The 16,440-nt window shown below is 42.8% G+C and overlaps 1 protein-coding gene across 2 annotated transcripts in view; it reads left to right on the top strand.

Moving 5' to 3' along the window:
* Positions 1 to 16,440, top strand: part of LOC111158692 (methylenetetrahydrofolate dehydrogenase (NADP+ dependent) 1 like) — a 185,219-nt gene that overhangs the window by 30,149 nt on the left and 138,630 nt on the right. For both annotated transcript variants that reach the window (XM_022520898.1, XM_022520899.1), the window contains exons 8-11: positions 736 to 847; positions 7,085 to 7,176; positions 9,006 to 9,103; positions 11,674 to 11,847. In XM_022520898.1, the coding sequence (XP_022376606.1) occupies positions 736 to 847; positions 7,085 to 7,176; positions 9,006 to 9,103; positions 11,674 to 11,847 (476 nt within the window). The remainder of the gene's footprint in view (positions 1 to 735; positions 848 to 7,084; positions 7,177 to 9,005; positions 9,104 to 11,673; positions 11,848 to 16,440) is intronic.

The following is a 16,440-nucleotide window of genomic DNA, read 5'->3' as shown; positions in this document are numbered from 1 at the left end:
CCTCCCATAGATCCAGTAAAAGTTGCATGTGGGCCTAATTTGGATTGTGTGGTTGGACAAGCCAACAGGCTGCCCGAACTGGCCAGATCTTCCTGTGGCTTCCCAGCAACCACCCCCGTCTTCCCCGCTCAGCTGCCACATGACTCCAGATGCCACCCACCCCGTATACCTTTCAGTTTCCTGCTTCTATCTGCAGTTTTTGTGGTCCCATCCTTTTTCTTTTTTCTTTCTTTTTTTTTTAAGATTTTATTTATTTATTTGACAGGCAGAGATCACAAGTAGGCAGAGAGGCAGGCAGAGAGAGAGGGAAGCAGACTCCCCGCTGACCAGAGAGCCCCATGCGGGGCTCGATCCCAGGACCCTGGGATCATGACCTGAGCCGAAGGCAGAGGCTTAACCCACTGAGCCACCCAGGTGTCCCTCATCCTTTTTCTTGATGCTGCAGTTAGCGGTGAAGACACGTGGATGGCGATGCTGCCCACAGTGGAAGCGCTGCACTGACTGCCCTAAAGAAACTTTGCCCCTTTTCCTTTCCTTTCTGGGCCAAGATAGTCAGTCCCTGTGCTGACATGTGCTGCATTAGGAAATCCATGATGTGATTCTGTGCACGTCATCTGTGTGGCACCAACCTCAGAATGGTTGTCATCTGCTATCGAAATCAGGCGACACAGTTCGCTCTTCACATGTTGCTGTCACAGATTAAAATGAGCGCGGTGTTTCTCTTTTTCCTTCTAGCTTCATGAGGCTGATATTGTGGTCTTGGGCTCTCCCAAGCCAGAAGAGATTCCCCTTTCTTGGATACAACAAGGAACAACGGTTCTCAACTGTTCCCATGACTTCCTGTCAGGTGCGTAAATGTCTTAAAATTGGTGTTGGGCTACTGATGAAAAGAGGCGAGATGGTTATGAGACGTGAACCTTACATTCAGAAGAGAGGATGTCCCTGAAGGGTTGCTCGTCGTCAGCATCCGTGCACAGGACAGGGAACTCAGAATGTGGATGGGCCTACCTTTTGGGTTACCCCATGTTGAAGCCATATTTTTGGGCAAAGAGAAGGTAAGATGCCAACCACAGTAGCCGCCCCCTGCTCCCACATGCAGACGTGCCCCTGCTGGCCTCTAGCGTTGAGCGGTCCAGTCACTCATGACCTGAAGTAGGTAGTTTGTCCATGTGTGAGGTACACTAGAAATAGTGGTTTTCAGACTCATACAATGAAGCAGAATCTGTTCTCCCAAAGAAATCTTAGGTGACCTTCAGCATGTCAAAGCAGATGAAAACAGTTGCTGGAAGGGATGGGATGGTCGGAAGTTGAGCCAAAGTGGGTGGAGACCCTCTTTCATGTCTGCCAGGACCACCTGGGGGTTTCTAGGTCTCGAAACCCAGACTGCTCCACAGGAGCAGCGAAATAGAGAATAGTATCCGATTGTGTGTGTTTATGTAAAACTTTGACCCACTCACCTTGAGATAACTATTCTGCATTTTTCCACAAAAAAAAAAAAAAATGCACTGAACTTAATTCAATTGGAATATGATAGAAGGAAAAGAAAACAATGTGATATTATCAATGTTACTGAAATTCATGTCATAACTGTTTCTTCAAAAAAGGAAAATAATGGACCCACCCCACTAGGAAATGTCACCCCTCCCAGAATTAACCAGTCAGATTAAAAAACCTTCTGGGGCTTCAGGGGGTGGGGTGGATTGGAAGATGAGAGGGACGATACTCAGGAATTTCCCAGAATGCTCGGGTACTTGGCTCTTGGATGGAGAGCGCACAGATGAATGAAGCAATTAGAGGTATAATGCGAATGTAGGATTCATTGCTCCTTTTAGCAAATAGAAGGCTTGCACTAAATGACTTCTTTGAAGTATATCTCATTTCAGGAAATAACTTTCTCTCCCCACCTGAAAAAAATGCCTAACCCATAAATTATGGGCATGCAGATTTGCTTCTCTGCTTAGCATTTAGATTAGGAATTCAGTTATGAATTCATGTTCTTTTAAATGAATGCTTCTTTGCTGTTATATTTACTTGCTTTTTTTTTTTTTTCTTTTTAATTAGAGTTTATATATTTAGGACAGTTTTGGCATAATCCTGGCTGGAGAGAGAGAGGCTGCTTTTGGAATCCCTTTGAGCCCTATGGTTTAATATATGAAGGTGACATATATTTTTTTAGTGAAACTGCCTGATTTTTAATACAGTTCTTTTGAGGATATTTAGTTTTTTAAAGGCATTCCTAAAAACATTCAATTTCAATGCAGTGATCCTCCTGGGGAACAAAAAAGATCAAGGCATTATATTTTGATGGAACAATTCTGTATGTAGACTAACTACAGTTAGTTTATTTGAAGTGTGTCTGGTCCAGTACTAGTAGTCTTCTTGATTTTTGAATACCTCGTGCCCAGAATAATACCTGTCACATAGTACATGCTCAGAAAATACTGAGTGTTGAGTGAGTGAATAAGCTGGGACTCAGAAATGTACTCCGACTGATTGCAGCTTTAAGTTAGTTGCAGATACAAAGACATTTTTTGAACTTTTCTCGCACTCAGAAATCGGGCTGAGAGGGCAAAGACAAAGATGAGAAATGCTTTACTGATTAAAAGGATGGATGTTTTGGGGCGCGTGGGTGGCTCAGTGGGTTAAAGCCTCTGCCTTCAGCCCAGGTCATGATTTCAGGGTCCTGGGATCAAGCCCCGAGTTGGGCTCTCTGCTCAGCGGGGACCCTTCTTCCTCCTCTCTCTCTGCCTGCCTCTCTGCCTACTTGTGATCTCTGTCAAATAAATAAATAAAATCTTTAAAAAAAAAAAAAAGATGGATGTTTTGCAGTCAGCACCATTCACAAGAGCGTGGTATTTCCTGACAGGTTGTGTGTGTGTTTATTTATTTATTTATTTTAAGATTTTATTTGTCAGAGAGCGAGAGAGACCTAGAGAGAGAAAGAGCACACAAGCAGGGCGAGCGGCAGGCAGAGGGAGAAGCAGGCTCGCCACTGAGCAAGGAGCCCCATGTGGGACTCCATCCAAGGACCCTAGAATCATGACCTGAGCTGAAGGCAGATACTTAACTGACTGAGCCACTCGGGTTCCCCGAGATCCTTTTTTTTTTTTTTTTTTTTTCTTTTTAAAGATTTTATTTTTGAGTAATCTCTAAACCCAACATGGGGCTTGAACTTAGAACCCTGAGATCAAGAGTCCCACACTGTACTGACTGAGCCACCCTGGTACCCCAGTCAGTTTTAACTTTAGCACCTTTAATTAGTATGAAAATTGGATCTCTGAACAGATTGTAGAAAGGCTCTTTTCCCTTCTGTTTTGCATAACCTTGCCACCTTAAACAAAGAGACTTTTTTAAAGCATTATTAAAAGGAAAGGTGCTTTTATTCACACTTAAGAACAAAAGAATTCTTAATAAACTGGTGATTGGGTGAAGGCAAGGTTTATAATGGGATTTTCATACTCATCTTAACGGTACAAGGATCCCCGCCCCCCTTCGCCCTGTAAAAATAGATGGGATGTGGTAATTTATAATGAGGTAATTCTATAGTGGCATTTTACTGAATACCTCATCTCAGGAGAGATTTTTCCAGAAGCAGTGCTCAGAAAACAATTACACCTAACTTGTTGGATCTGTTCACTCTTCCTGTGGCATGAGTGTAATGTTTAGACTTAAAAGCCGGACACGTATCTTCCCTGAATAGTACTGAAAGATACTGGTGATTTACTCAGGCATCTAGAAATCTGTGAGATGCCAGAGGGAAAATCTGATCTATTAGAAGTGAATTGAGAAAGTGAATGACTTAATGATTGGGTAATAAATCCTTACCAAGTAAAAATAACTAAATAAAAGAAGGTCATGTTAATGTTCAGTTTTCTAGCTATAAGAATAACTAATATTTTATTATTAAACGTCAAATCACAGAAGCTGTGATTTCATAATGTTCTGCTTGCTAAAGAGCAGAATTCATACAGAGCAAGACCATTTCATACTCTAATATTAAGAGTGCCCAATGGGACACAGGAGGAACTGGTCTTACATCTTGGGCCCAGAAAAGCGTATCAAAACAGCGATTTTGTGGGTCTGAGTATTTGACAGCATCAGTTTAAGTGAGCGCAAGTATATTTACTGTGGGGTACATCTCAGGGTTCAGGCTAATGACTTGGAGGATCCTGGGAGACTGAAGCGTTCTCTCTTACGACCCCTAAGGGAGACAGTATGATTAATGCAATGGGAAAAGCATGGAATGTGGGTCAGGTTGATCTTACTCAAAGAGAAGAGGGAGGTTTTCATTTGGTTTTGGTTTTGGTTTTTCTCTTAACTGCATCTTACTTGTAAGCTGTATGACTTTGAGCAAATAACTTAAGCTCTCTGATCTTCAGTTTCCTTGTGGGTAAGATGGGAACAAGGCTCTAGAGAGGAATAAGTGAGCTTTCGCCTCACAGCACGGCCTTCATAAGAGCTGCCGTCTAGTGGCCCTCCCCCTCCTTCCTCGTTGTCCTCTCACCTCTAGCACACAGAAGAGCTGTCAGACTTCATATTAGCAACATGGGACTCTTTATTTGAAAACAAATACAGGGAAGAACTCTTCCCAATGAGTTTCTGAGAATGTGAGAAGGGAGCTTTAAGAACTTAGATACACCTGTAATTCAGTTGTTACCTTCGTGCACTTAGAATACAATAAGGGTATTGGCTTATGAATTTTGAACTCCAATTATTCTAAAATCTGTTATATCTATTACCTGTTTCCCTTACCTTTTTTCCCAGGAAATTCTGGAAGAGTTGGACTCATGCTATTGCCAGGTTTCATTTCAGATTCTAACTAATTCTATGTAAGACATTAACATTCTGACTTTTTAAAAGAGTCTCAAGCTGTTTAGAATATACAGTTCTGTGTTAATTCCTTCCTACTTTGGTGTCAGTGATTTCAAAAGGGCTGTTCATATAAGTTGAGACCAGTAGTTTAATTATATTTCTTTTGGGGGGGATTTTTACATTATATTCTGTTTAAAAAAACAATCATAAGACATTGATATTTGATAGTGGAATTCCGATGTTTTAAGCTAGGAGTTCAACCCTTGCAAACATTATTACAAAAATTATAATGAGATTTCATTTATTGCATTTTACTGTTATCCTATAACAAGAATATATTTAACTTAAAACTAACGGCCAGTGATTTTGAGAGTGTTATCTGTACTAATTTACAGTTTTTTAGCTTTTCCTGTTTTCAAAACTTCACATAAAGTTTTTCTGGGTTACTTGTTCTCCCAGAGGATGGAAAAAATTTCAGGGTTCAGTCTATGGGTTCATACGGCGCGTTAGTGCTAAGGGGTGTCCTGGGCCAGACTGTAGAAACCTGAAATGTTTCCATATAGCAGAGTTGTCAGGAAGACCGAAGAAGCATTTGCACTGGTCCCTCCCATTTCAGTTATTCTGGCAAAATTCCCAGGGTGGTCTCAAAACGGCTCCTGTCAGAGAAAGTACCATTCTGATTTCCAGGGAAAGCATGATGACACGTTAGCCTTAAATTTTCTTGTTGTAGAAAGTTTGGTTAGCAAGAAAAAATTATAAATGAAAGGCCATCTTTTTAAAGTGATTCATTGACCTATCCTTGGAAGAACCACGAGGAAATGGGGAGTGTTTAGTGGGAAGTGAAAAGACCCATTTGGTTAGGGACGGGACCCCTGGGACCCCTGCCGGACTCGCAGGCTGAGTGCAGACAGCCTTGGCAGGCCGCGTGTAGACAGCCTCTGGGTGGAGCCCTGCCTGGACACAGGCAGAGGGGTGAGGTAATGATTTCCTCTCTCCATTCTCTTCAGCCATGAAATTTGTTAAGAATGTTATCCCTGATGCACTGAGTTACCATCTTCATTGTTTCAAGTTCTCTGGTCATCCCTAATATTAATTTCCTAAAATACAGTTTCTCGGTTTCTATGGAAGAATGGTCCTGTCACTTATGACAGGGTACTTGTGATTCTGTTCTGGGCATATACGTTAATAAATTGATACCAGCTCCCGGCATGTAGCTTTTCCTTCTTTCCTCGTCATTTAAAGATAGAGCTAAAAATGAGAGAAGCATATTTCTTTTCCATAACGGTTGGACAAGACCTTTAGATCAGATCTCTAGTGGTTCAAACAAAACAAAACAAATCTCTTTATCTAGACTCTTGGCTTTTGCCTAAATATGATTTATAAAACTGTGAAGTGTTGCTAATCTTGAAACGATACCAGAGGGAGATGATTTTCCAACACCCTTAATACATTTGACTATAGAACATCACAGAACACTTACTCTTAAGTGTTTTGTGCTCTTTCTTGCAGAGGACTGTCAGCAAAATGGATAATTTAAAAGTAGAGTGGTCCAAACTCGAGGACAAGAGTTTCTTAATTCAAAAAAGTTGCTATTAGAAATGTTTCTTTTCTCCAAGGGAGGATATAGACTAAAGCATTTTACATGTGTGCTTGCTTTTCGTAACCTCTGTAAGTGCCAACTGAGGAAGGGAGTAGAATCCTTACAAATGCCTCTGTGGTTTGAAACCCAGGTCATCCCTAAAATTATTATCCTAAAATACAGTTTACCAGTTTCTATGGAAAATGGTCCTATCACTTTTATGACGGGGATTTTCTAAAGTTCTCGGAGCCCACCTGATCTCTCGCACAGCCCTGGGGTTGGGTGCGATTGTGCTGTGTCTGAGTCCTCCTTCCTATACTCTGTATATTTGAGATTTTGCTTTTATGCCCTAGGCATTGTTGAAGCGTACACATTCGATACCAAGCACCTTGATGTCCCATTCCGTTCTCCCAGACTCGGGTGGGCATGTAACTACCCACGGTACTTAACAGCCCAAAGTCACAGTTGGTGTTTGGAGGTAGAAGCACGCTTTTCACCCAGTCTCGACTGGAGTCAGTCAAGAGCCCCAGGGCAGTGCCGGGGATGGATCACCCCCCTGGAACCATGCCTGACAGCCGACATTCCTAGGTTGCAAAGAGAACATCACTTGGTCACTCGGTGCGCTGGCTTTTTAACTAGGAGCAATTGGTTGTAAATGACAGTACCCTGAAAGTCTTTTTTTTTTTCCCATAGGGAAGCTTGGAGGTGGTTCCCTCGGGGCACATTTTAATGGTCTCATTGCCGAGGACGATGTGAGTCTCCTCGCTGCCGCTCTGCGGATTCAGGTGGGTCTGACGCAGCTCTCTGAGGATTTCCCAGTTGAGAGCTTGGATGAATAGTTGCTCGCATTTTCCAAGTGTTTTCTGTTGAGCAGGCATAGTGGTAAGCACCTTACACACATAATGTCATTTAATTTCTTCCAGCAGCCCTGGAAGATAATGTCATTCCCATTTGGCAGATAAGGATAGGGGAGCTTAGGAAAATTTGCCTTTGGTGACATGACAGGTACGGGATGGGGACCCAAATCCGGGTCTGTGGTTAGTAATCTATTGCTGTGGAATAAATTATCTGCCAAATTTTGCAGCCTAGGACAATGAACATTTATAAACTCATGGTGTTTGTGGGTCAGAGATTTGGCAATGGCTCAGCTATATGGTTTTGGCTCAGGGTCTCTCATACAATTGAAACCAGGAGGTCAAAAGAAGGCTTGACTGTGGCCAGAGCCTCCCACTTCCAAGACTGCTCACTCACATGGCTGTTGGCAAGATGCCTTAGACCCTCACCATGCAGACTTCTGTGTAGAGCTGCTCGTGACGGGGCAGCCAACTTCCCCAGTAATGAGTGATCAAAGGAGAAGGCAAGGGGGAATCCGCAGTAGCTTTTATGACGTGGCTGTCAAAGCCACCCACCATCACTTCCCTGTTTCGTCTTTGCTAGAAGCGAGTCACCAATCTAGTTCACGTTCAGGGGAAAGGGAATTGGGCCCACCTTTCAAACACAGGAGTATTAAAGATTCTGTGGACTGCTTTTCAAACCACAACCATCTACATGACCCAAAGCCCAAGATCTCCAGCTCGCCATCATGCGAGCTCTGCATGGCAGTGACCTTGACTATCAGGAGGGAAACCAGAGCCTGTAGTTCCTGCCACAGTGGAATTAAGCAGAAGCAAGTTTTAGTTTCTTTCTTACATACATGGTGTATACAGTAAAACTTTTTATTTCCAGGGGCGGCCTGGCTGGCTCATTCGGTAGAACATGCGACTCTTGATCTCAGGGCCATGTGTTCAAGTCCCAGAATGGGCATGGCGCTCACTAAAAATAAGTAAATAAATAAACTGACACACACACCCTCTTTAAAAAATTTTTAAAAATAAAATGGGGCGCCTGGGTGGCTCAGTCGGTTAAGCCTCTGCCTTCGGCTCAGGTCATGATCTCAGGCTCCTGGGATCGAGCCCTGCATCAGGCTCTCTGCTCAGCAGGAAGCCTGCTCCTCCACCCCCGCCCCCCGCCTGCCTCTCTGCCTACGTGTATCTCTCTCTCTGTCAAATAAATAAAATCTTTAAAAATAAATAAATAAATAAATAAATAAAAATAAATAAGGCTTGTAACTTCCAAATGGAATATACTACCTTTCTGTAAGGACTGTGTGTTGCATTTCAACCTAAGCCAGATTTTAATTCCCTCTTTCTGTGTATCACCATTTAACAATTCAGTGCTCTTGTTCTATTACATTAACTGTAAAAGGGTTATACTCGAAACAGTGTCGCGGGGTCTGGAATTTGGGCATCTAAGCTGATCCTTCATGCATTCTCACGTTTCCCTCATTTTTCTATTCTGAGAGGAAGAACACACTCTCTAATTTTATCTGGTATTTGATGCCTTTAGTGAACACTTAACCTCTTTGAAAAGTACCTGTGTCTCACATTTTCCTTTTGAAGGCAAACCTCCCATGCTAATTACACGTGAGTAAAAGTATTGCCAATGCTCACTTGGGTTACTGTGGAGCTCTGTAACCTTCTCATGACGTAACATCCCGCGCAGTTTTTTCATAGTTCAGACCCATATCCCGTCAGCCTTTACTTGAGTAACGTGCTCTCCTTTCTGTCCCTTGAAGAACATGGTCAGCAGCGGACGGAGATGGCTACGTGAACAGCAGCACGCCAGGTGGAGACTTCACTGCTTGAAACTCCAGCCTCTCTCCCCCGTCCCAAGGTATCCGCTGGATTTGTCTATAGTGACACCACAGTGCCCCGGGTAGCCAAAGTGGCTCACGGGGTGGGGGCGCCCATCATGGTATTATGGCTCGGATGGTGGATAACCTTCGCTAGTCACATTGGTGCACTCTTTACGCTATTGATTAAGCCCTAACAATTAAATAGTAATGAGCTCGTGTCCCGTATTCAGTCAGTTCTAGGATGTGTATTCTTTCCCTTTCTGAAGTCAGGGTGTCCATTACTGTCGACGACGTGTCCTGTATTAAATGGCATTTTTCTTTCTTCTTAGTGCTGTCTAACATAATGCTGTCTTCTATTTCACAAAATACGGCAACGTGATGTTTGGAAAATGCTTCTCAGTATTAGAAATGCCCAACTCACCTGTCAGCTTGGTCTTCATGGTCGCGTAGGTGTCTGCACTGGGGGCCAATGACCGACCATACCAAACCCCATTCTACGTAGGAAGTGAGTTCCCCTTTCCTCAGCACATAGTAATATCTCCTCTCTGACGGGCCATTCTCTGACACTCCAGATGGATATTTTCTTCAGAGTAGCGTTTAATGAAGTGCGAGCTCTATATTCTCTGCCTGGATTTGGAAATACATGCTGCAGGAATAAGTCATTAGATAAGGTATCAGAGCTGGAGAAATGCATTTCCCAGCCTCATCGTGGGTGCCCCAGCTGCCCCCCAACCAGTGAATCGGCCCCACCCTCGCCATCCAGGCACGCACGAATGCCCTTGGAAAACGGTGCGCTGAAAACCCCATCGTCAGCAGATAAAGGCTCCAGGAACTGACGCGTTTTTCATTTGATAACCACTTGCTTTTTAGATTTGATCTCTTTTCTTGGGCCACAGCTGAACACTCGTGGTTCCATTCTACCCACCCGGCTGTTTTCACCCCTGAAAATAGATTGCACATCGTAGTCCCCGTCTGTGTTCATTAATATATAAATTCCAGGGAACGTTGTGTTTTATAATGTTATCCTCTTGTTGTGCAATCTGTTTCATCAAATATCTTCACTTTTTTTTAATTACTTGTGTTGTTATAGGACTTTAATTTTTTAAAGTAAATGAGTATGTTTTACTTTCAGAGAGCTAAAAAAAAAAAAAGAAATTTGAGGGGGACCCAGCCAAACTGTATACCAAAGCCTTCGCATAAATCTAAATAAATTCCACTTGGGGGAAGAAGTGTTTTAATTGCTGAACCAAATTTGACTTCTGGAGGTACGGTGGGGGGAGAAAGACAGGCTGAGTAGTTTATAAATTCCTCAAAAATCAAAACGATGTCACTGTCACTCTTTAGCTAGTGAGGAGAAAACTTTGGAGGTTTTCCAAGAGTCAGCGTCTCCATTTAGGAGATTTGGGGAGGAGAGAAAGAGAGAAAGGATGTAGACAGGAAGGCAATATGAAGTGGGAGCTTAGGCAAAGAAGGAAGGGGGGAGAACTGGAAGGGGAAATGCAGGTGGGGGGGAAGGAAGCACAGTGCTCAGCCCATGTGCCATCCGGGCAGACACACGCTCTCCCACTCCGAGCTGCTGTAGTGCCCTGCGGGGAATTCGGATTGGAAGTGGATGTAGTGTTACCTTGTGCCCCCCGGTCAGACTTCCATGGGGTCATGGAGAAAGACACAGAGCAGTGTGAGGGCTTTGAGTCGATTATCAGCAGAAGTGAGAGAAAGAAAAATCAGAGCAGGGGGCTGCCTGCCAGCGGACCCCAAAATAAGGGCTTCGGGGTGAGGCAGGCACTGCTGTGTCCCCAAGTGTCAACCCTAAGGACCGACCTAGTCCCTGAGGCCAGCTGTCCCAACTCTGTCTCGTGCCTGCCCCGTCTTCCTCTCAGCCAGGTGCTCAGTCTGGCAGATGGGGGCCCTGAACCCCCATTAAAACAAATAGCTGAGCTTAGGAGCCCCAAAAGACTCTCTGTGAAGTTCGGCACATGCCAATTTCTCCAGAAGCTAAACAGTGGCGCTCTCATCTTGCAAGGAAAGTAGAATCAACGATTTGCCCAGTGACACTCGGGTGTTCCTAAACTTTCCCGTATTTGAAGTTGAGCTTCGAGCACTAGGTCCTTTTACGGACGGTTATGCAATTATAAAATATTTTGAAATATGAACTTTGGATTCAATTTAGGAAAAAGAGAGGGAAAAGCATGGACCCAGATGAAACAAAATAGCATTTCCCCATTTCTGAATAGCCAAGAGACACATGGGGCCAGCCCAGGGAGAGCATTATGCAATGACCCATGTATTCACGGTTAGCAGAGATGGTGGCGACCCGCAGAGAGCACTGTACTCTACAGTGAATATAGCACTCGCCTGTAGTATGGGCGTGCTCTGTACCTGGGCAGAGTTCTGCCATCCTCATGAGTTTGAATTGCTTCCCTAAAGAAATGTACCTTTTTTTTAATGCACATCAATTATTAGCATTTGTGCCTACTGCTGCTTCGGAGAGAGGAACACAAAGCAATTGCCTTGATTGACTTGTTGGCATGACGTATGGCTGTTGTTACTCTAGCAGTGACCACCTAAGCTGAGGAGACTCTCACCTCTCGTGTGTTTTCCCCCGCAGTGATCTTGAGATTTCAAGAGCACAGACTCCAAAAGCCGTGGATGTCCTTGCCAAGGAGATAGGATTGCTTGCAGATGAAATTGAAGTCTATGGCAAAAGCAAAGCCAAAGTACGTTTGTCCCTGCTGGAAAGGTTAAAGGATCAAGCAGATGGAAAATACGTTTTAGTAGCTGGGTAAGAAACTACTTCTAAAATTTAATTGACAAAGAAGGCATGTTTATAAAACTCTCTCCCCTATTTCTGTCTGTCGTCACACCACTCACATCCGTCCTTTTCTCAGACTTGACATTTTTGTCCATTTCACTTGGCATTCCTTCATTTGACATGAGGTAAGTTTTCATTTTCAGTTTTTCATTTTCAGCAAAACAGATTAGTCTCCTCCACAAAACATAAAGTGTAACGAGTTCCTCATCCAGTATTTTATTTTATTTTTGTTTCTCATATTATGTTTTAATCACCCTTGTTCTGTCTTAGATTTTTCATTTAGTTTCTATGTGATAAAAATCAAAATAAGAACCAAAAATAAAATATTTTGAACTGAGCAGGGGGGGGTAGTTTGTGTTCTACTCAGAAATAACATCTTAATGGAAAATATACAGATAATTGTGTGAAACTTAACATTTTCCTGTTAATATCCTTAATATTTATTTATGTATTTGCATTATAAAAGTTCATCATTTCTCTTTTCTTACATTTTAAAATTAATGTTGGGCCATTTTCATTTGTGTTGGTCACTTTATAAATGATAAATGCAGGGTTTTTGTGAAAGGGAGTGTTTATTTTCCCTCTTTTTAAAAAAAGAAATATGTTCATGGGCTGAAAACTGATGGAAGACAAGGGATTTAAAATATTTTTTCAATGCGACCTGAGGGAACATGAGGAGACCATATGAATTCCTTTGTTGTCTTGAAATTTCATTGCAGTGACTTACTGATGATATATAGGCCAAGGCTTAAGGCCCCAAAACCTGTTTACAGAGAGACATCTCTGTAAACGACTGGACTTGACTCTTGGTTAACTTTATTTTTACGTATTTTATTATTAATGTAAACCCCTTGTTTCTTTTTCTGGTTTTAAAGTCACGCGTACTCATAAAGGTATTCCACAATGCAGAAAAGTGTCAACAAGAAAGTAAACATGCCAAATCCTCCCACCCCGAGGAAGGGGCTGGTAACCTTTGAGACCATCTTGACTCAGGGAGTCTCCTGTAAATGAGATCATCTTCCCCGCTTTGTTCCGTAGCAGCGAGATGAGTCAGCAGTGTGTCGTGTGCCCGGCTCCCTCCTCGAGGGTCAGTGTAGAGCTGGGCGGTCGTTCTGCATGACTGTGTATCATTCCAGTGCTCCCAGCCTAGATTCTGGGGGACAGGGAATAGGATGAAGGTGGATGCCATTTCACACGTCCTCCCAGCACCGGGAAGCCCCGGGTGGCCCAGTGGCCAGAAGTTCAGCATGCTTCTCATTCTTCAAGGATATTCAAGCCAAAAACTGATTTGAAAATACCATAAAGATGTGGCACAGTTTATTTAACCAACTCTCTGTTGGGCGCTCAAATTGCTTCCCGTGTTTGGCCACTATAAACGGTGCTAAAATCAACAGCCCTGCCTGTGCTCACTTCTACACTTGCCCAATGACCCTCTTAGGGAAAATCGCTAGAGGTTTTAAATTCAATATTTTAAAACTACAAATAAAGCCACAATCCATAATTTCGCCTCTAACGGCCAAATAATTTGTTCATATTTCTTTCCCTCCCCTTCTCCCTTCTCTTTCTCCAGCTCCTCTGCCCCTCTTTGGAAGGGCTCTCAGGGTCCCTTAGTGGCTGTGGTTTTAAGGAATTCATACCTTGCCTGTGGCTTAAACCTCCCTAAACTTCCAGGCTCACAATGTTGGACTCCCAGTCCTGCTGGGGTCCTTTCCAACCTAGGAGCCCACCCCTAATGTCTCTGTAGCTGAGCTGCAGGAAAGCTTCCTGCTGAGAGGAAATGGCCTCACCTACAAGCACCTCTGGGGCCAGATATGTGAACGGATCCAGCTGACTTGGGGAGTGGGTTGGGGGTCCCCTGGGTCCCAGGGTTTGGAGCACACATGGAGTCAGTGTTGCTTTTCTGGAACGTGCTTGATACAAGTTTATTTTCAGAAATAAGCTCTGGGACATTCAGAACTTCAAAAGTAAATTTAGTGTTTTATCCACAAATTTGCTTCCCGTTTTCCAGGCTCTAAGTGATTTTGGTAGATGGATTTGCTGGTTTTCTCCCCCTGTTTAATGTGGGAAGATCTAAGGAAAAGTCAGGAGGATGTACTCTCCACTTACCAAGGAAGAATCATCAGTAATTTTTCATATGGACTGGCTGTGATTTACTCTTTGGGGTGCTTGTTAGTACTAGAAATAAGAACACAGATCTGTATGTGACCCTGCCCTTAGCTGGGAACAGAGAAGTGATATTTCTAAAATAAAAGCTCGGACGGTATTGTTATCAGATTCCTACTGTCAAGGGCTGGCCACATGCTAGAGAGTGACAGTTAGCCTGGCTTTCCAGGATTAGGGCCGTGTGTGGTTCCATGCCCAGTAGGACATTGCTTCTCGCCTCACCCTGTCTCTTCGCCAGCATTTGTACATGCATCTGAGCTGAAGAAGCCGGTTGTCGTATCGTCCGTAGACATGAAACGAAACCTGAATTCTCAAGTATGGATTTAACCCCCAGAGCTAAACTGTTCTTTTTCTGAAATTGTGGTGTATGTTCCTTTTAAAACAAAGATCTATGAAGGAACAAAATTAAATTGTGTTCCTTTCAACTGCATTAAAAAAAAAAAAAAAAGCTACAAGGGTAGGATGTTGAGATGTACCTGTATCTGCAGGAAAGCCTGAAGGGTTTTAGACAGGATGTATCATCACACTGTGTAACCCACACAAACAACTAATGATCTATTTTTTAAGCGTGTTAGCTGCCTTTTTAATCTAACCTTTTAGTAGCTGCACATTTGATATCAGTTTAAAACACCAGGCAGTCATTTTATTTATCATCTAAAATGAAAAGTTCATTTGCAATAAAGACGACCTCCATAGTTTTACTTTTGGTCACATCAGTCACGGAAAGCGACAGTTGTCAAACCATTATACATGCTGTCCCTGCTTCAGAAATAGAAAGGACTCCTCTGTTAAATGGACAATTCTTCCCTTTTCCTGCAAGATCTTTTTTATATTCTGGAAATAATACTAGCTTACACTGTAGAAAATTTAACATAATGAAAAGCAAAAAGGAGAAAACGAAATCTCTCATGACTCAGAAGGGTTAGAAATTTTTATATTTCCTTCCAGAATTTTCTCTCTGTATCTGTCCTTTTTTTACACATTGAGATCATGCTGTAAATACCATTTTGTGTCCTGCTTTTACTCCTGAATACTGTAACATGACTCTTTCCCCAGGCTTTAGCAGAATTCGGATACTCCAGTAATTCCTCAGGAAACCTAAATAATATATTTGTGGTTGTCCTTTTGAACTTATGCATAAATGTGACTTAAACGTGTCAGCGGTAGAATTAAAATGTAAAACAATGGGGTTTTAAAAAATCTTCTGTCTATAGCCCCAGCGCAGCACAGATTAATTCGTTTTAAAAGCTGTTCTCCCAACCTCAGAATTTCTCATTCTGGCATAATCATCTGTGTTCCATCAGCTACACATCACGCCGTATTTATACCTATACATCACTGTATTGGCTTTGCCTGACAAAATGAAAAGTATTGGGAATTGTTCAGGGAAATAGGCCAAAAGAATCTTAGGGGCCCTTGAGTTTTACATATTTTCCCAGTTACACTAATGAAAAGGAATTTGTTGGAGAGCTCGCCTCAGAGTACAGCTGTCGGACCCTGAATGTGTGTGCGGGCTTGGCCTCCGCGGGCCCCTACCCGTCTCTCTGCAGAAGTTTCTCTGAGTTGCTCAGACAGAGCAGTTCCAAAAGAAGCCCAAATTTGTCTGTGAACAGACGATTTCACGTTAATGAATAATTAAAATCATTCACATCGCTTTCTTTCATGTGTAGAATGCCAGATACCTCATTTCATTTTTTTTTTCTTTGAATAGTCCAAACCATTCCTTTTGGTAAGTGTAAAAATAACCTTTACTGACTTTTTAAAGATTTTGCTTTTCTGCCTTGGGTAATTATTCGAGTATCTGTTGAGTTTTTTTGCTACATGCGCAACTAGAATGAAACAAAGGTATTTTAGAAGAGACCACCACTGACAGGGCCTTTGAATGGCTCCCATCAGTCAAGTGTGATGGGAAACACTTGTTGTCAGGCATAAAAGCCTTTAAAAACTTCACAGTCAGGAAGTTGCCTGGGGTGAGTGATACGTATTTTTAGGCTGCTTGAGTGTGTAATTTTTGAGCTCCTGGTTAGACCCGTGGCTCATGACAATAGTACTGTTCTAGATTCTTCGTTTTGAGACCTGTGCCCCATTTTACCACTACAGTCTGCATACGCAGTCTCTTTGACCCTGGAGTAAGTGGTAAACTTCTTGTTACTATGTGTCTAAACTCTCACAGAGTACTTCAATACATTGTCACTGTAGTCCACAGTAGACATACTTAGAAACATGTCTTGGAAAAGACATCCTTGCTTTGTCAAGAGTTTTTTTCCCAAGTGTGTCGGGACAGGTGACAGAAACACAATGAGAATGGCCATCATCCTTCACCTCAGCGAGCTTATGGGCTGGTGGGCAGGATGGCTGCATCAGGAAGCTCCTAACAATCCCCTCAGAAACGTTACATAA

Source organism: Enhydra lutris, unplaced genomic scaffold (assembly GCF_002288905.1).
Source record: "Enhydra lutris kenyoni isolate GAN:26980312 unplaced genomic scaffold, ASM228890v2 scaffoldscaffold62, whole genome shotgun sequence".
NCBI classification, from domain to species: domain Eukaryota; kingdom Metazoa; phylum Chordata; class Mammalia; order Carnivora; family Mustelidae; genus Enhydra; species Enhydra lutris.
This window is presented reverse-complemented; position numbering and strand designations above follow the sequence as displayed.